The sequence below is a fragment of the Polistes canadensis genome, unplaced genomic scaffold (genome assembly GCF_001313835.1).
Source record: "Polistes canadensis isolate GaletaPanama2010 unplaced genomic scaffold, ASM131383v1 scaffold_146, whole genome shotgun sequence".
Taxonomy (NCBI): Eukaryota; Metazoa; Arthropoda; class Insecta; order Hymenoptera; family Vespidae; genus Polistes; species Polistes canadensis.
Genome location: NW_014569693.1, coordinates 113,706 through 133,457, shown reverse-complemented (window position 1 = coordinate 133,457; position 19,752 = coordinate 113,706). Strand labels below are relative to the sequence as shown.

At 28.9% G+C, this 19,752-nt stretch overlaps 6 protein-coding genes across 8 annotated transcripts in view; 1 reads left to right on the top strand and 5 right to left on the bottom strand.

Annotated features, from left to right (window-relative positions):
- Positions 1–3,280, bottom strand: part of LOC106788663 — a gene marked incomplete in the record, with an annotated part of 7,795 nt that extends 4,515 nt beyond the window's left edge. Inside the window, 3 exon segments of the mRNA XM_014752121.1 lie at positions 120–800; positions 2,250–2,391; positions 2,636–3,280. Coding sequence (XP_014607607.1) covers positions 120–800; positions 2,250–2,391; positions 2,636–2,714 — 902 coding nt within the window.
- Positions 3,281–7,387: 4,107 nt separating this feature from the next.
- LOC106788655 lies at positions 7,388–8,535 on the bottom strand. The gene is made up of 2 exons (XM_014752108.1): positions 8,295–8,535; positions 7,388–7,855 (listed from the first exon to the last, which is right to left on the bottom strand). Exons 1-2 carry the CDS (start codon positions 8,517–8,519, stop codon positions 7,517–7,519), a joined length of 564 nt encoding a protein of 187 aa, XP_014607594.1. The 5' UTR covers positions 8,520–8,535; the 3' UTR covers positions 7,388–7,516.
- A 205-nt stretch (positions 8,536–8,740) lies between these two features.
- Positions 8,741–10,713, bottom strand: LOC106788653 (splicing factor 3B subunit 4). Its single transcript, XM_014752107.1, has 4 exons — positions 10,680–10,713; positions 10,456–10,539; positions 10,103–10,377; positions 8,741–10,013 (listed from the first exon to the last, which is right to left on the bottom strand). The coding sequence occupies exons 1-4, from the start codon at positions 10,711–10,713 to the stop codon at positions 9,168–9,170; spliced, it is 1,239 nt and encodes a 412-aa protein (XP_014607593.1). The 3' UTR covers positions 8,741–9,167.
- Positions 10,714–11,243: 530 nt separating this feature from the next.
- On the bottom strand, positions 11,244–14,733 carry LOC106788628 (ribonucleoside-diphosphate reductase large subunit-like). Its single transcript, XM_014752046.1, has 11 exons — positions 14,697–14,733; positions 14,522–14,610; positions 14,215–14,392; positions 13,759–14,122; positions 13,391–13,695; positions 13,145–13,307; positions 12,682–13,070; positions 12,418–12,605; positions 12,020–12,328; positions 11,724–11,912; positions 11,244–11,650 (listed from the first exon to the last, which is right to left on the bottom strand). The coding sequence occupies exons 1-11, from the start codon at positions 14,731–14,733 to the stop codon at positions 11,381–11,383; spliced, it is 2,481 nt and encodes an 826-aa protein (XP_014607532.1). The 3' UTR covers positions 11,244–11,380.
- Positions 14,734–15,247: 514 nt separating this feature from the next.
- LOC106788644 (biogenesis of lysosome-related organelles complex 1 subunit 1) lies at positions 15,248–16,718 on the bottom strand. Of its 3 annotated transcripts, none has more exons than XM_014752089.1 (5): positions 16,634–16,718; positions 16,016–16,110; positions 15,753–15,825; positions 15,471–15,688; positions 15,248–15,385 (listed from the first exon to the last, which is right to left on the bottom strand). In XM_014752089.1, the coding sequence occupies exons 2-5, from the start codon at positions 16,074–16,076 to the stop codon at positions 15,351–15,353; spliced, it is 387 nt and encodes a 128-aa protein (XP_014607575.1). In that variant the 5' UTR covers positions 16,077–16,110; positions 16,634–16,718; the 3' UTR covers positions 15,248–15,350. The 3 variants fall into 3 exon arrangements, with proteins under 3 accessions (XP_014607575.1, XP_014607574.1, XP_014607573.1); XM_014752088.1 differs by lacking the exon at positions 16,634–16,718 and adding an exon at positions 16,250–16,576; XM_014752087.1 differs by having other exon boundaries at positions 15,249–15,385; positions 16,271–16,704.
- Positions 16,719–16,773: 55 nt separating this feature from the next.
- LOC106788642 (protein AF-9) lies at positions 16,774–19,746 on the top strand. The gene is made up of 4 exons (XM_014752086.1): positions 16,774–17,128; positions 17,229–17,372; positions 17,470–17,735; positions 17,833–19,746. Exons 2-4 carry the CDS (start codon positions 17,234–17,236, stop codon positions 19,681–19,683), a joined length of 2,256 nt encoding a protein of 751 aa, XP_014607572.1. The 5' UTR covers positions 16,774–17,128; positions 17,229–17,233; the 3' UTR covers positions 19,684–19,746.
- The last annotated feature ends 6 nt before the right edge of the window (positions 19,747–19,752 follow it).

Sequence of the window (19,752 nt, the reverse complement as noted above, 5' to 3'; positions counted from 1 at the left end):
TAATTATTTATATTATTATTCGTATAATTACATAGTACATATTATATAATTACATAATAATTATATAATATATATATATAATAATAAAAAATAAATATATATAAAAATAAAAATGAAAAAACCTTGTAATGACGTAGCAAGCAGCAAAGACGGATAACAAGGCAGATATAGCAAGTACAACAGCAGCAATGTGTAGGGGTCTTATCTGATGTAGAAAAATATCCTCATCTATGTTAGAATTTTCGTTAACCATTATAGATAACGAATCCGAATTCATCGGAATAATACGTTCTCTGCTACTTGAATTATTTGTTGATCGTTCATCCGACTCAATAGATTGTAGATGGATTGGATTATAAAATTCAATTCTATCTGACAATTGGGGACTGCTGTTAGCTGGTACATTTCTATCTATATTTTGATATGTTATATTATTTTGGCCGTTCATTTTTTTCATAAAAAAGTCCCCCTCTTTTTCATCAACTTCTTCTTCTTCTTCTTCTTCTTCTTTTTTATCGAGTTTGTTTAATTTTTGATCTTTTTCTATTACATGTAAATATTTTGATACGTCACCAAGATAATCGGCGTTACAATAATCTTGACTGTCGCAACAGTTCAATCTTGGCCAGGACACTCGTATCCAAGGTATCGTTGATGATAAACGATTATTTTCTATAGTATCGTTTTCCTTATTCTCTTCTTTATTATCAAAAGAAGATGACGATAAAGATGACAACGATGGCGATAGTTTTGACCTCGTGATCCAAGATTTTGTCTCGCACAATAATGGCGTTGGGCTTCTGGAAAATTATAATATTCTATTTTTGCTCACATATATATATACAAAAGAGTGTAATTTAATTTAATATAAAAATCATTAAAATCCATGTGCTAAAAGTATAAAAAATATTTAACGAAACTTTTCATAGAAATTGCGAAGATGCACAATTTACAGCATTGCATTCTCTGACATTTTCTGTACTTTACATGCTAAATTTATATCTCGACAAAGTATTCTACACGTAGAAAAAAGTGTGTACTTTAATTTAATATAAGTTTCATTAAAATCTATTGACTTTTAGTATAAAAAATATTTACCAAAACTTTTCAAAGAAATTGCTTAGATGCACTATTTACAGCATTGCATTCTCTGACATTTTCTGAACTTTACATGCTAAATTTATAACTCAAGATGGTATTCTACGCGTAGACAAAAGTATGTACTTTAATTTAATATAAGTTTCATTAAAATCTATTGACTTTTAGTATAAAAAATATTAACCAAAACTTTTCAAAAAAATTACAATAGCAGGTTTTTGAGTATGACGGTAACATATATATAATGTATTATAGTAATTGAAATTGATTTATCATTCGTTAAACTATTTATGCATTTAAAATCATATTTCGTTTAAATAATTAATTATTCTTTTTCGAATATTATATATTAAACGAGATTTCAATTTGTTTTCTTTCCTTTTTTTTATTATACGTAAGATCAAATATATAAAACACTCGTGCGTTTATCATATATTTCTCACGCATTTGACAAATATATATTTCAAATATTTTTAATCAAAGTTAAATATTTTTTATTTCGCGATATATACGCGTAACGTATTATATTTATGATAAAATCAAATAATCGCATTAAAGTTTATTTTTATTATGCATGAAGATATTGAAATATCACTTAGGCTAACTTTCTATTCGTAGCATTGAATAACTGTCATCTCTAAAAATATTTAAAAGATAAGAACAAGGTGAAGCAGAAAAACGAATTATTCGAATTTTGTTGTTCGGGTTTAATTATCTCGTCGTCATAGGTCAGAACACAACGTTACTGAATTTATTATATGGCAATATAACCAAAACCAGAAATTCGGCATAGAGAGAATCCGTTTTTCAATCCTTACTGTATATACTAGTTTAGTTTAACGATTTATTACCCAATAACGTAGAAAGGTCGAGAGTCAAATCTTAATTTTATTCCAAATAAATTGATATTTTAATATACTAACGCACACACTCGCGTATCGATTTGTACGTGTGAATATTTTTCTTTATTTTTTTTGTTTTAACTTAAATATTTCTAAATTCAACGTTTCTATTTTATCGTCGAAATATTCTCAAACATTTTTATAATCTCAATTAATGAAATATTCATTGAAATTAATCGAAATATTAATCGAATTTGTATATAATAAAAATATTAATTTAAAAACACAAAAAAAAAAAATAGTACGAACTGCGTGCATCCTCGGGTTGTTGTATTTTCACCAATCTTTCTATCACTTATTGGAATCAATTCGGTGTAACAAAAATATTTAGTCTCGCAGGTATTTTCTCCAGCTTCTTTACAATCCTTACTCGTGCACACACATTTTCTACCTGATGGGATTTACAATAACGTTAAATATTTATAAATAATTCAATAACAAGTTAAACTACATTTGTTCTATCACCATGTGACACGTATTAGATCATTACAAAATAGTAGCAATATATTTATGTTACATGAATATATCAATTCTAATCTAATATATTTATAGAACACTTACCTATACATAATTACACACACATATATACACAAATATTGTTTACATAATATTCTTGTAAATAAGAATACACTTACCCTCAACACTGGTAATATAGATATTAATAATAACAACAATAATGATTAGAAATCTTCCATGATTCGATATAAGAAACATTTCGAATATATTTATATAAGGTGGTTCTAATTGAATTCACCTTTAAAGAAAGAAAAAAAAAAAGTAAAATAAAACACGTGTCATCGAACTTTCATCGATTATTTAATATCGATTAAACGTTATTATCGATCAGTACGAAAAGAATTTTGTTATCTTTGTTTATTCGATGATTCATTACGAGGATGATTAAAATAATCGATATATCCGATCACTTTGAATTAATTTAAATTACTTTTTATGTGTGGCACATGTTCTATTATAATATTATATTTCTAATTAAGACCTTTTTTTTTTTTTTTTAATTATAATCAAAAGACCGGTGGTTGTATGGATGAAACGCGAAAAACGTGTTATCTGTAAGAAGAACTATTTGAAAGTGTTCGAAAGAAGCTACGAAAGATTGGGATGAGGTTTCTCATCGCACGGGGTCTTTTCTAATTTTAGTGCCTCCCACTAAAAGAGGAGAAAACCCCTGAAGAAAGATGAGGAAGACGTCAACAAAGAAGAAGAGAAGAAGAAGAATATATATATATATATAAAAAAAAGAAATAAAACATATACAATAAGAAAGAATAAAAAGAAGAATATGCTTGTGTCCTGTCTTCTTTCTTCTCAAAAGAAACCCGACTACGACACCTCAATGACTTCGTGTCGTGTGCCATCACCTTTCTTATCTTTTTTTAGTATGGGGTTTTTTTTTTCTTCCAACTTCTTCTTCTTCTTCTCATTCTTCTAATATTTTTTTTCTTCACACATCTCTTATACGATAATATATCACAGAAAAAATATTACCAACATATGTATAATAATTATTGTTACATTAAAAATTGTCTATTATTATTATATCAATGATTTAATTTTAATTTGATAAAATGTACGTTCGAGATTATTGTATTATATTTAAATTGTTAATATTATTATAACACTTCTTTTTGTTTTTTCGTTATTATTATTATTATTATTATTATAATTTCTGTGAGAACAATTTTGTTACCATCTAAATTAATTTTAATTCAGATATCACATATATATGAGAATTCTTTTTCCATTTTAAAGAAGACTTTGAATGTGTTTTCCATTTTATCGATCCCTCTCTTTCATTCTTTCTTTCATTCGTTCTATCTTTCTCTCTAGTGACTTAATTTATTGAATTTATTATACTCGCACGATCTTTCGTCGAGGCGCCTCCTTTTTTCGTCGTCGGAAAGACGACTAGGAATAAAAAGACGACGAGAAACTCTTAAAGTCAACCGATTTATTGAAAGAACAACATCTTTGCACGGACGACAGGCGCCTCTTTTCCTCCCCTTCCTTCACCCCCACCTCCACCCCCTCTTCTTCTTCTTCTTCTTCTTCTTCTGCTCTTCATACAACCCTCGAATATAGTAATACACTTTTCTTCGAGAATGTTTTCGACGGGAACGCGTTTTATCTCTTATAATTCTTTGAAATCATTCCAAAAAATTTTTCAAACGATCCAACAAACAACACTTATCCAAAAAATATATTACATTTCGGTTCAATGCTATACTTTTATCATCTTCTTCTTCTTCTTCTTTTTCTCCTTTATTTTTTTGTTTTGTTTTTAGTTTCTTATAAATTATAATAACTTTTGGTACGAATCGTTCAAATCCATTTTTGGATATTGATTACTTGCTTTATTTTGTTTTGTTTTGTTGCGGAATGCAACTACTCGTTGCATTCGAGAACGTGATCTATTTTCTCTATCTTTATTTATTTATTTATTTATTTATTTTCAATAATAGATTGTAAGTATTTCTTTGAAGATAGCGACACTATTTCTTAAAACATTAATATTATTCTATTAAACATCGAATTAATTGTATAAACGCGAATGAAATAAATAAATAAATAAATTAAATATGTGGATCTCTCGAATAAATGATTTTTCTTAGAGAGTTATTTTTCTTTTAATAAGATCACTTTCGACATATTGATATAAAACAAAGAATTACGTGTAATATAATACATTATTATTTATTCTTAATGATAAGGTATCACAGGGAACTTGGACATAAAAAATATTTTGTATGTTGGAATATTAATAAAAAGAAAAATGTATGTCTACCCAATGAAAAATGACGCTGAACTGTAAAGATTTAGGTAACATGTAAAAAAATGATATATTGTATGAGCCTCATGTATGTCGTAATATAATAAAATCAAATTTCCAGTTGCTGAAGAAGTCTCTCAATAAAGGGACGAAACGTCCAACTTAGTTAAATTAAGTTCTACTTCTTTTTTATGTCCAAGTTCCATGTGATACTTTATTATTAAAAATTATAATTTTGGACGAGAGAAATAACTAATTAAAATATTATTTATCTATTCACAATTTCCAATGTGGTGGGGGGAGGGGTGAGTATGGATCAAAATGAAATCAAAATTTATTCGAATACGTTTCGATATGTAAGTAATTGTTCTTAGTAATAATAATAGTAATAGTAAAAGTAAAAATATAAATATAAATAGTAGTAGTAGTAGTAGTAGACTATTTCAATGGTTTTCTCTCTCAAAGATTACTGAGATTTACCTTTTATCATGAGTAAGGATCTCAAGCAACTTAGGGTCTTGCAAGTAGGGATAAGGAATCAAGTAGAAGTAGAATGAAGATAAAAAGAAGAGGAGAGAAAATAAAATGTATATGCCTTGCCACTCACTCGATTGTCCTTTTTAATTAGCTCCTATTTTCTTTTTCTATGTTTGTTTTTATTTTTATTTTTTAATTAAAAAAAAGAAACAAAAGAGTATGTAAGGTAGTAAGTATGTACCTAAGTAAAAGACTTGAATAAAAATAGAACAAAACTAAAGGTGATTGAGAAGGAATAAAAGAGAGAGAGAGAGAGAGAGAGAGGGTTAAGAGATGAAAAGATTAAAAAAGGAGAGATTAAGAGTGAGATAGAAAGTGAATAAGAGATAAAGATTAAGATTGAGATAAAGAGAGAGAGAGATAGGAATACACAAAAATTCACGAAAGTAAAGAAAAGGAATGACAGAGATAGAAAGATTTACAAAAGTAAAAAGAAAGAGAGAGAGAGAGGGATAAAGAGAATTAAAGAGAAATGATAGAGATCAAGAAAAACGAAAAAAGGAAAAGAGAGAGAGAGAGAGAACTATATAAACTACGAGAAGGTAGCGTGTCTTCTTAATTGTTAATGGGAGTAACGCCCATCCGATCTTCCAACGTAAGAGAACGAGTTTTAAAGTAGTATGTAACAACACAACTGATGTGAGAGCGAAGGTAAGCTTCTTCATCCTCTTCTTCGACGATGGAATTTCTCCTTTGCCGTTTAACAAATCCAGTATCTTCTGTTCTCTCTCTTCAACGTAATATCATACTCACTTCGAGAGTTTTCTTTTCTTATTTTTAATTCTTGTAATTTAATTTTTTTCTTTTTTTCTTTATAGAAAAAGAGAGAGAGAGAGAAGGATATGACTTCTATTTATTTGGTTAGTATTTTTAGACATCTCTTTGATCAGCATTTTGTAAATTAATAATATATATAGATATATATTACAAAATAATTCAATTATAGATCATAATTTAATTAAAAACAATTCGAAATATTTTCATTTCTCAAATAATCGATTCGATATATGTCAATCATATAAATAATACGTCGAATATAAAATCAATGATAATCTCTCATTGCAATTATTTATACAAATATTATTATTATTAATATTATTATAACTCGTTAATCAAATTTCTCTCGATCTCCATATATATATATAAAAAAAAAAAAAACAATGTAAATTTATATCTCTAAAATCTAAATGATGTATTTATTCTATACGTCATATAAGAGATTGACAATGATTGAATATTTTTAACTTTCTTATTCTTATTATATTCTAGAGAAATGTAACATTCACCTATTCAATTTGATATTCAAATACGATAACGGTATGTAAACGATGACTTTCATTAATATTGTTTCTTTTATTTTAATCTTTACGATCACGATATTATAGAATCGACCTCGTATCGACAACATTTACCTCTCTCTCTCTCTTTTTCTCTTTATTTTTGAATACTTAATACTTTATAATATAATTTGAAAGTCTCAATCTACCAAATTCGAAATATAATTGTAAGAAAAATGAAAAAGAATTTTATAAAGCTTATCTTCCATTATAATTGGAACAGAATTCGTTCAATTTCTCAGCACAAGATCTTTCCTCATAATCATCGAACATTAAAACCGTCGTACTACCACATTATTTCAGAGATCGTACAAAATAATGCACTTACGTTAAGTATACACATACGTCGGTAAGAGCAATAAAATGTCTACCTTTATACACTCCTCATCGATAAACGAGCCAACCGAGGTGTCATAGTAACCGTGCATTCATAATATTGAATATATTCAACCGTAAAAATTTTCTTTCTCAAACACCCCTTCTTCTCTCCTTCGATAATATTTAAATTATTATTTTCTTTTTTATGTTTTTTTTTTTTTTACGCTACGATCGGAGCTGCAACATATAACCAATTATTATAATAATAACTAAAAAAAAAGAAAAAAAAGAATTAATATGTAAAATATTTAAATATACGATAAATATATATGCGTGCGTATACTATTTTACTTTATTACATTTATATAATAAAAAAATAATTCGTAAATCGAAAGTTCTTGCAATTCTTTTTTCCTTTTTTTTTTACTTAATCCACCGGAGTAGCAATTACCAGTTAATAAAAATCTCGATATTAACTAACGATGAGTTAACAATAGTAAGAAAAAAAAATAGATGACCTTGATTAAAATCTATAGTTAAACAATAATCCGCGTGGTAATTCTCCATGCATTAGAATTGATTAGATGAATAATTAAACGATACCGAATAAAAATGTCGAGAATGTGTTTAACGTGTTTTCTTAAAAATATTAACTTACTCAAATGAGCTATATTACTTTGTGTGGAAATCATGACCATTTTTTTATGACCTGGTAACAATCCAGATGTTGGGATTATGCTTATAGACACCTCATTCTGTGTTGGCCTATTACGATTTGCTCGTTGGTTTCGTTCGTTATCATTAATACGTGCATTATGTTGGAACGGCACACCTTGAACGTTATGCCTATAATTACTGACTACGTAGCTGCACACCTAGTTTTAAAATGAATCAGACGTAGGATAGTTTTTTTCAAACGACGAGACAACGCGTTCGGCTATCACGCTACCGTTATTGGCTATTATTGTTATTATTATTATTATATTTGGAACTTTAATTAATAATTTTCTATTGCGAAACAAGAACGCGTTTACATTTTATACGAAGCTATAATCCAATTTTCTCTTGCTAACACTTTTTCTAAATTTTATTTATTAGAGAATATTTGAACACCCAATTTCTCTATAACTTGAAAATTCAAAGAAAATATAATCCTTTATAAACGTACTGATATTACATGTTTTTATAGATATGTGATTTAAATAATAAAAGAAAAATTAATAGGATAAAAAAATAATTAATAGATTTTGTTAGAACGAACAAAAAAAACATGATTTATAATGTCAATTTGTAGTCAACTCAATCGGCACTCACCGAAATTAGAATAAAAACAGCCAATAATGCAACGCCCAACCAAAAGTACCAAGTCTCCCAAATGTGTCGTGGTGGACGTTTCTGTACTACGAGACAACACTGCCAATTGCAACAACAATAAGGACAATATTTGTCCGGTGGACAAATGAATGGTTTTAATTCAACATTATCGTATCCACTATCGTTTTTCAAATCGAAATTGCATTGATAATAAAAACGAGCCATTATACTATTAAAATAATAGTACTCGCTATCTTATCGTATTTCATAGTTAAATTTAAATTCATACAAATGATATTCATTTTTCACTATGTTCAAATAAATATTATCGTTCGATTCAAACGCTATTGTAATTTGAAAAATATTTGTTCGTTTATCAAATGCAACAACAACGGACACGATTTTATCGATGAAGAAAAGAACAAAATGGAATCAAATTAAAATTGATTTTTCGAATAATTTAATATATACGATTTCACTGTGTAACTTGTGTAGCAGTCGACGTACGGTGAGCCGATGATCTGCCGAATGTTTTCATCGACTTGCTTGAACAGACTCGAAAGGAATCGATAGAACGTGTGTATGGTATATCCTTATTTTCGTATAGTAAAAGCGGTCGATATTATACCAGAGTCTACATTAAAATACTCTTATCGCAACTTTATCGGAACGATCAGTCACACTAGTTTTTTCGCATTACGAATATAACTGTTCTATATTTTGAAAAACTTATTCTATTCTTGTTACCATGTCAAATAATTTCCTTTAACTATCGTTGTTTTCTATATAAAAATATATGAAGGATATCCCTAAGTAATGTTTTCCCATAATATAAGATGAATGTTGAAATAGGTTGAATTAAAGACATAAAAATTAATATTGAGTGGTATCATGAGGTGGTGGTGGGGGTGGTGGTCCTCGTGGTGGGAAGGGTGGTCTAAATTGTGGTGGGGGTGGTGGTGGAGGACCACCTGGAGATACGGGAGGTGGTGGTGGATGTCTCCAGCCTGGTGGAGGTCGAGGTGGAGTTGGTTGAAATTGTCCAAATTGTGGTGGTGGTCCCCCACTTGATGTCGGGGGTGGTGGAGGTGGGAATTGTCCTTGTGGTGGTGCTCCACCAGCCCAGTGTGGTGGTGGTGGTGCCATCATTCTGTTTTGTGCTTGCTGAGCTTGAGAAGTTGGTACAGGCATAGGTGGCAGTGGTGGTGGCATTCCAGGTGGTAAAGGTGGATGAGCAGCCATTGACATTGGTGGTAATGGCGGAGGTGGTATGCTAGAAGGTGGAAATCCGCTTGATGGTGGTGGTGGTACTGGTGGTGGTGGAGGATGTCCCATTGGTGGACCTGGCGTAGCTGGTGGTGGTGGTGGAGGAACCACCATTCCGTGATGCATCACATGATGTTGAGGATGATGAGCCGCTGGATGAGGAACAGCATTTGAATTTGGCATAGGCGGTGGTGCCAAAGGTGGAGCATCGGCGAATAATTGATGTGGTCTGTCCGCTTGACTTAACGGATTCTGAGCTGCCAAAAGTCTTTCAGCAGCACTTCCATGCCTCTCACCTTTTGCGTCACGTTTAAATGCATATGATACAGAAATAGGTCTGTTACATAGATACTGTCCATTCATTGCTTCTATACTTGCATCAGATGCATCAAATGAAGCAAAATTAATAAATGCAAATCCCTTCGAATTACCAGTTTCTGGATCTCTCATTATCTGAAATAAAACAAAATAAATGAGATCAAACTTCTTTTGTAATTTACACAATCAAACATCATGCCATATTATTATTTAATTATACGTACTTTTGGAGTTTGAAGTATAACACCGAATGCACTGAATGTATCGTATAGTAACTTCTCATCTACCTCAGGATCAAGATTACCAATAAAGATGTTTGCACCAACATCAAGATTCTTTTGATGAGCGCTTGCTTTATTGACTCTGATCGGTTTACCGTACAGCTTTATCATGTTCATTATTTTAATAGCATAATCCGCATCTTCTTCACCCATAAATTCGACAAATCCATAACCTTGATGCATTTGTGTGACTCTATCCTTTGGCATATGTACATTTACTGAAACATATTATATTTTATAATTATTAGATAATAACAAACATTTGATACAATATTAATTACTATATCTAAACTTACCCACTGGGCCAGACTGAACAAATAATTCCCACATCAAAGATTCTGTTACTTTATCATCTAATCCTCCCACATAAATTGTAGCATCTAAAAATATGTGAAATATAAATTAAAAATATTCATACAAAAGTATGAAATAAAAAACGATTGATAAAACATATTGATAATAAATTAGAAATCATACAATTTTATATTGAAATTTTTTATTAAAATTAATTATAAATTACCTTGATTTCTTTCTGCTATTGGACCAGCTGCCATAATGTAGCTTTAGTGTCTAAATTAATTAATAAAAGTACTTGTATTACTGTAAAAAAGCAACAAATGACAAATATAATATAGTTGGTATTTTCGGATGTAGATTAATGTAAAAATATTTAATCATAATTTGATAATTTTATCCATTTCACTTTTTAGGCACAACAAATACACACAAAATTATATTATTAAATTGTATACACTTATTCACAAAATAAAGTTAATTGAAATAAAATTACACGACAGATGCAAGCAATACGAAGCCGGTGTAAACAAGGTTAGTTTTCCAAGAGCGGGCTTTAATGATCATGCGCATTCGAAGAATCATTGTGATTGGACGATTTTCTTAATCGAGATGATAAAATTATTTTATATATAAATTTTTAATATTGTGACAAATATTACAAAAGTTAAAAATATATTTTGTATGCAATATTATCAATATCTTTTATGATATGTCTGATATAATATAAGGTTTACAATATAATAAAATATTTTATTATTAAATTATTATTATATATGTATATATATTTATGTAGAAAAATAAAGTTTAATCAATACTGTATCACTTATCTTCTTAAAAATACATACATAATAAATCTTATTCCTTTATAAATTATTTGGATTGCGATAATTAAAAATATATATATTTTTTTTTGTATAAAAATAATTATGATCCACACGAAAAACAAGCATCTCCATTTTGAATGGAACACATCAATTTTGAATCAGTTTCATTATCATTCTCATCATCATTATCATCATTATCATCAGTATCATCATTATCATCATTATCATCATTATCAACGATTTGTTTGTCAATTTGCACTTCTTTATTTATTTTTTCAGCATTTATACATTGATTTTGTTCTTTTTTATTACTGTTGAGTTTATTTATGTCTGATTGTGTTTTCAAACAGTACATACCAGTTTTTAAACCCTAAAAACATTAAAATTTTTATTATAAATAACATATAATTAAAATATATATTTAAAGATTAAGGTATGCTTACCATTTTCCAACCATAGAAATGCATTGAAGTAAGTTTATTAGTCGTTGGTTTAGCCATATAAACAGATAATGATTGCGATTGATCTACAAAAGGTCCACGTTCGGCTGCCATTTTAAGAAGTGTTTTTTGCGGAATTTCCCATATAGTTTTATAAAGTAATTTTATATCCATTGGTATGTGATCAATATTCTGTAAAATATTATTATTATTATTATTATTATTATAAGCTATAATAAAACAACAAAAGAATAAATAATAACAAAAAAAAAAATGTAAATGAAGAAAGGATAACTTGCCTGAATCGAACCATTATTAGCTATTATGTCATCTTTCATTTGTTCGTTCCAAAGTTTTAATTTAGTAAGTTCTCTCAATAAATGAGGATTAACTATTTGATAATCTTTAGATGCAACATGCCTTATATAAATATTACTTTTATATGGTTCTATGGATTCATTATTTCCTAGAATCAGTGAAGTAGATGATGTTGGCATTAATGCAATTAACAATGAATTTCTTACACCAAATTTAAAAATGTCTTTTTTTAATGTATCCCAATCCCATAGATCAGTCGGGTTTTGATTCCACATATCATATTGTAAAATCTGTATTTACAAAAAAATGTTAACAATTAAATAGAGATTCTAAATAAAATGATAAGGATTGAAAAAATTGTATGAAATTGATAACTTACGCCATCACTAACAGGACTTTCTAAATACGTTTCATAGATTCCTTTTTCTTTGGCTAATTCGCAACTGGCTTCTAAAGCTCCGTAGTAGAGAGTTTCAAAAATTTGTATGTTAAGTTTCTCGGCTTCTTCGCTTTCAAATGGATAACGCATTAAAATAAATGCATCGGCTAATCCTTGTACACCAATGCCTGTAATGAAAATAAAATATGTTAGTAAATATTTAATATAATTTTATATCATTTGTAAGTAATACAATATATTTACCTATAGGTCGATGCCTAAGACTCGATGTTTTTGTTTCTGGAAGGGGATATTGATTGATATCAATAATCGTATCTAAATTACGTGCGACAACTTTAGTTATCATTTTAAGCTTTTCAAAATCAAATTTTCTTTCTTTAGGATCCACGAACATGTTAACAGCTATAGAAGCTGAATTGCAAGTACCAATTTCATCTGAACTTGAGTAAGCTATAATTTCGGTAGATGCATTACTGCATTTAATAGTTCCTACATTTTGTTGATTCGTCTTTCTATTGCAGTGATCCTTATAAAGCATATATGGGCTACCAGTTTCTTCTTGCAATGCAAGTATGATAGACCATAATTCTCTTGCTTTGATTTGTTGATTGTAATTTCCAGATTTTTCATAGCTTAACAATAATTCACGATTTAAAATATAGATTACAATGAAATATTTCGTTACAAACTGTGAAGTACAACTTACTCGGTATATAATTCTTCAAAATCTTCTCCCCAAACGTCAGCTAATCCGGGAGATTTACAAGGGCACATTAAAGACCAAAAGTCGTCTTCAAGAACACGTTTCATAAAAAGATCTGGTATCCATAAAGCGTACGACATATTTCTCGCTCTATTTTCATCCTTTCCTATATAAACAAAAATAATAATCGATATTAATATATTAATGTTGCAATATAAAATTTGGATAAATCGAATAAAATTAAATTACCAGTATTTTTCTTCAAATTTAAAAATCCAAATATATCTGAGTGCCATGGTTCTATATAAATGGTAAATGATCCCGGTCTTTTACTTCCATCTTGATAAACATATTCTGCTGTATTATTATAGACCTTTAACATAGGAACTAAACCATTAGATACTCCAAATGTGCCAATTATTCGTGTGCCTCTCGCTCTGATACAATGGACATTTAATCCAACTCCACCACCAGATTTACTGGTCAATGCGCATCTCGTTAAAGTATCACAAATTCCTTCTATACTGTCTGCAGACATTGTTAATAGAAAAGAACTACAAAAAAAAGAAATAATATAATAATTTTATCGATTAATATAACATAATTTATAAATATACCTTGACATTTGTTGTTTTATGGAACATGCAGTAAAAAGAGTTACAGAACTATGTATAAAATAACGTTCGGATAATAAATTATATGTTTCAATAACTCTATCAATATCTTCTTCATGAATTCCAATAGCAACTCGCATTAACATACACTGCGGTCTTTCGACAATTTTATTTTCAATTCTGAACAAGTAATTTTGCTCAAGGGTCTTGAAACCAATATAATCATAATGATAATCTCTTTCGTGAACAATAGCGTTATTTAATGTAGTTGCATTTTTTTGAATAATGTTGAAGTATTTCTCAGAGATGAAAGAAATATTTTTCCCACTGTGCATGTTCTTCGTGTTGTAGACATCAGATATTACTTCTGTGAAATGAATAATTTATATTTAATACAATTATTTCAATAATGACTAAATATATATAAATATAGTTTTGGTAAATGATTTTTATACATACCGCTAAAGACACTGTTAGTTTCCTTGTGAAGATTAGATACTGCAATTCTAGCAGCTAACACAGCATAATCTGGATGCTTGGTACCCATACTTGCTGCTATCTCAGCAGTAAGGTTGTCTAATTCGGCAGTAGTTATACCAGCATATAAACCATTTAAAGCTTGAATAGTAATTGCACACTAGAAATAATAATTAACATTATTTAATGCACTTATTGTAAAAATATATTACCGAGTATAACAGTATAAATTATTTTTAAAGGCGTCGATAGAGAAATAATTTAAATTAAATTTTTAATTTATACTTACAGGATCAACATATTCCATATCCAATCCATAACATAATTTTTTAATTCTAGTTGTTATTTCATCAAAATGCACATCTTCCATCCGACCACCTTTAATAAACAAAAAAATATATTTAAATTTATAATTATGAAAAATTATTTATCTTTATAAATATTTCTTTATTATTTATAATTACCTCGATTAATTACATGCAATTTCTTTGATCCAATCATTTCTTGTAATGTTTATAATAACGTTTTATGTGCACAGTATCTTTTATTTTAGCGCGTAACGGAAATGGAATAATATAAAGTAAATTCAAATTACACTTACTATAATATTTTTTATTAACCTACCATGTATATCAACCTTTAATAATGTTAGTTCATAATCAGCGTTAAAAATATTTAAGCTTTATTTGCACGTTCACACATTAAATCTGTTTGCATGAGTATTACTTACTTATGCATCATTTTCAACTATTGGACAAACTTAGGGCGCGTTTCTAGCAATTTAATCTGATTGGCCTAGATTGATGTAATCTGATACTGAACTACAAAATATAATAGAAATTAATTATAGATTAATAATTTGTTATCAACATAATAATATATATATATAGAATTATATATATTTTATATAAATTATATATATACAAAAATAAAAAAAATTGAATTTACATTTAAGGAATGCTTACTGTGATTTCTTTTTAGAAACAAAAATTAATCATTTTATTTACATGAATAATAATATATAAATAATTTATAATTTTTCATCTATGGAATGGATAAAATAAAACAATCTATCGCATATAAATCTAGAGAAACAAAGCACTTATAAATCTGTGCTTTTAAGATGATCCTGCAGCTTGAGTTTCTTGTGTAGCTAAAACAAAATAATAAAAAATTGAATTAATAAGAATATATGAAAATATATTCTTACATATAAGTTATTTTTTAAATATTCATACCTTTGTAAGAATATTCCAAGGCAGTGGCAATAGTTCTCATATCACCTTCTATGCTTCGAGCCCAATTTTCTACATCACCAATTTCTTTCAAGGCACTTGAAAATGATTCCACTAAATTCAACCAGGATTGCGTTTGTTTAGCAAAATTGGTGGCGCTGTGTTGTAATTGTTTAGCTTCAGCATCAAGCTTTTTTTGATTCAAATATGCCTGTGCTACCCTAAATATACATTAAACAATATGTAGACTTTATGTTTACAAATGAAGATATAATAAATACTTACCCAACATTTAAATGATCTACAAGTGCTTGAGTTAAATTGTTAGCAGCTTGAACAGCCTCCTTACGTTTCTGTTCTGTTAAAAAATAATTATTTTAAATATGGTTCTTAACATTATAATATTAAAGTATTAACATGTTCGTTATATCAATTTCTATCAAGAGTCCAATGTAAAACATTTGTGACAGTAAGTAATGCGCAAAATAAAATCTATATTTGACGTAGTAGCAAACATGTTTAAATAAAATCAGAAAGAATTATAATACCTTGTCTTTCCTTTCTTGCTGCTTGTTTACTTTGGTGTTCCTTGACAATTGATGATAACATGGTTGATCTCTTTTTTTTAATAGCGTTTTATGTTCTATGCATATAAAAATATTTGAATGCTTTAATTATTTAATTTATACAATATTATTTATACTTGAATTAATAAATGAGTAATTATAGAGGTTATTATCGAGATATTGTGTTCATTTGTATTATTAGGAGTTACTACTTACATGTAAAATAATGTTACTTACAAGTAATCGATATGTGTATTGTTAAACATTGATTGCAGAAAACATTAATCTAATATTTTCATACAAAAACAAAAGTATTGATAAAAGATTATGCAAAAATAAAAATTAATACCGCATAGGCAACCCTGTTTTATTGATTGTTATTCATTTTTAGTTTGATTATTGGTAGGAGTAGTTAGTCGACCGAGTTGTTTGTAAACAACGATAATCGAACATACAAGATTCCAAAATTGAGGTTGCGTCAGGGTCGTGTTGCAATGTTAATTTTCGAGAATTATCGAAGTTATTTTTCTTAATCGATTTTTCAATTTAAAAATGGTAAAATAATAATAAATTTATCATATGTATAGTGAAAGTAGTTACATTTTTCTCTATTAACTTGAAAATTTGGATAATCTGATTGGTTTAGTTGAAAATTTCTTCGTACCATAGATAGCGCTGATTTGAATTTCTTTAATTTTCCTTTTTCGAGATAACGATGATGGCGTCCAGTTTTCGATGGTGCTTAGTTGACCTGTTGATAGTCAGATTGAAATAAGCTTAGAAAAAAGAATAATAAGATTATTGTGAATGCAGATAAGTTAAACAAATGCTTCGTCAAAGTTGAAAAGTGAATTATTATGATCGTCTTATGTGACGATCAATATTTTATCAGAGATAATTATTTTTAACCGCACAATGCTTCAACATTTAGTGCTTATGAAAATTATCAAAGAAGTATTGTTATTGCGTATGCGTTTGATATAAATTGGCGCGCAATGATTCCTATCGTTACACATGTTCATTGAATAATATATATATTCAATAACGAATATTCTTCAAGGAGTTTCAGTCACATTATTGATAATATATGAAAATGTAATGAGATTTTGTGATTGTCTGTTAAATTCAAATTAACATCTACATTTTTATTATTATTATTTTTATTTGAAAATATATATTTACTATTTTCTCTAAGAGAGAATGGCAATTCGACTTACACTGGAATGTGGACATGTATCAATATTACGTGAGCGTATATCTCCTGAAGGTTTTACTCATGACTGGGAAGTTTTTGTACGAGGAGTTGATAACACAGACATACATCACTATATTGAGAAAGGTAATTTTTTGTTTATACCAAGATTAACATTTTTAATTAAGTCACTTGAAATATTTTCTAATTTGACATTAACAGATTGTTATTTATTTATTTTCAGTTGTGTTTCAACTACACGAAACATTTCCAAAACCTAAAAGAGTAATAAAGGAACCACCTTATGTGGTCAAAGAATCAGGGTATGCAGGGTTCATGATCCCAATTCATGTTTATTTAAAAAACAAGGATGAACCAAAAAGATTTCAAATTTTGTACAAACTTAATTTACAAACTAGAGGAAGGATTATTAATAAAGTTATACGTCATATTGAAATAATAAATAATCCATCGGAAGAATTTAGAAGAAAGCTTTTAAAAGGAGGCGGTGTTAGTATATCAAACAGAGTTTTGTTTTACTTAATAACAAAGTTGTATCAAAATGTAATGCATATCTAACCATGTTATTTATATTTTGTATTTATAGTTTACGATATCCAGTACAGAGAGTACATCAGAAAGAGGCGAGGTAAAAACTCCCGTTATGGTTGGTAAACCAAAGTTATCTATCGGTGAGCCAAAGAAGCATCGCCCAATAGAATCCAAGACATCTAACTCGTTCGCTGAATTATTTGGACCACCTATAAAAACGGCGAAAATATCTCCTGAAAGTAAAAAGGTAACTCCATCTGATAAAAGTAATACTGTCAAACCTATAAGTATATCTGAAAAGGCTGATAAAGTAGATAAAATAACTAAAAGTAAAGACAGTCCCCATAAGGATACGAAGAAAGATAAAACAGAAGAAAAGAAGGATAAAAAAATCAAGGATCCATCAAAGGAAAAAAGTAGAAGTAAGGAGAAATCAAAAAGACCTTCTAGTCCTGCAAGTAAAGGTTATTCGAGTCCAACGAATAAACGGCTTTCTCCCGCTCCAGTAAAAAGGCCCCGTAGCTCTTCACCTCCGTCTTCTGTTAAAAGGTCCTCGCCACCGAAGTCTAAAGAGAAAGATATAAAGAAATCTGTACAAGAAAAGGAAAGAGAGAAAGATAAAGATAAAGAGAAAGAAAAAGAAAAAGAGAGAGATAAAGATAAGGATAAGGATAAGACAAAAGATAATTCTAAAAGTTCCTTGGATGTAAATAAGACTGACAAAAAGAAGGAAAAAAAGAAATACAAGGATGACAACTATAAAGAGAAAAAAGAAAAATACAAGGAAGGTGAACGTTCTAGTGTTAAGGAAGCTCAGAAGATAAGTGATAAAAAATTAGAAAAGGCTGATAAAGAAAAAGAAAAATCTCAGGATTATAAGTCAATAAAGGATGGTAGAAAATCTCCCAAAACCATTAAAGAAAGCGATAAGATTAAAGATGATAAATTATCCAAAATCGATAAATTGGAAAAAAGTGAAAAGTCCGAGAAAATTAAGGAAAATAAAAGTGATAAAGATAGGACGAAGCATAAGCATAAGAAGAAAGATAAAAAAGAAAAGAGAGATAGCAGTAGAGAAAGGGAGAAAAAAGAAAAACGAGAGAAATCCAAATCGTCTGCAGAAAAGCAAAATAATGTGCCAGCGTCGTCTAATCCTCTTTCTATGCTCTTTGCATATATGCCAGAAAGAGATAGTAGCGATTCAGCACCTTCAGTAGATGAAGAGTCTTTCAATGAAAATAAAACAATAAATCTGAATGTGAGAAAGGAATTGGATGATACAGCACCCTCGACTGTTTCAACGGATCAAGTAACAAGACCACCTTCGCCGCCACCTGTAAATGAAGTAAAGAAAGATAAAAGTGATCGTAGTAAAAGAGATAAACCAAAAAGTAGTAGAGGAGAGGACAGGGAAAACAGGAAGAGAAAACGAAGAAGTGAGAGTAAAGGTGATGACGAACATAATCCTAAAAGGGAAAAGGATAGGAGTCATTCGACTTCACCATTGTTGGAATTAGTATCCTCTAGTCAGTCACCGGTTGTGGTGGATGGCGATTCTATTCGAGATATTGTAAAAGAAAAAAATGATCGTAATATGATAGAACAAACGAATAAAAAAGAAGGAGAAACTGACGGGGAACAAGTGGCACCCGATTCTACCAATTGTACTTTGGTAGAATCCGACTCTGGGGAACCTCCTGTATTTTCCGAAGATTATGTGTCACAGTTGAAGGAGTTACAACACAAGATAATGACGTTACAAGATAACGATGAATTGCAAAGAGTTGTTCGTGTTATTGAAGAGACAGGTCAATACGAAATTACTAAGAAGACATTTGATTTTGATTTGTGTGCTCTCGATCGCAGAACAGTACAACGTCTCCAACAGTTTTTTTCTGCTTCATGACTATCTGTAATATAAAACATGACACTTTTTTTTCTTTTTTTTTTTTTTTTTTTTAAATTATATATAAAT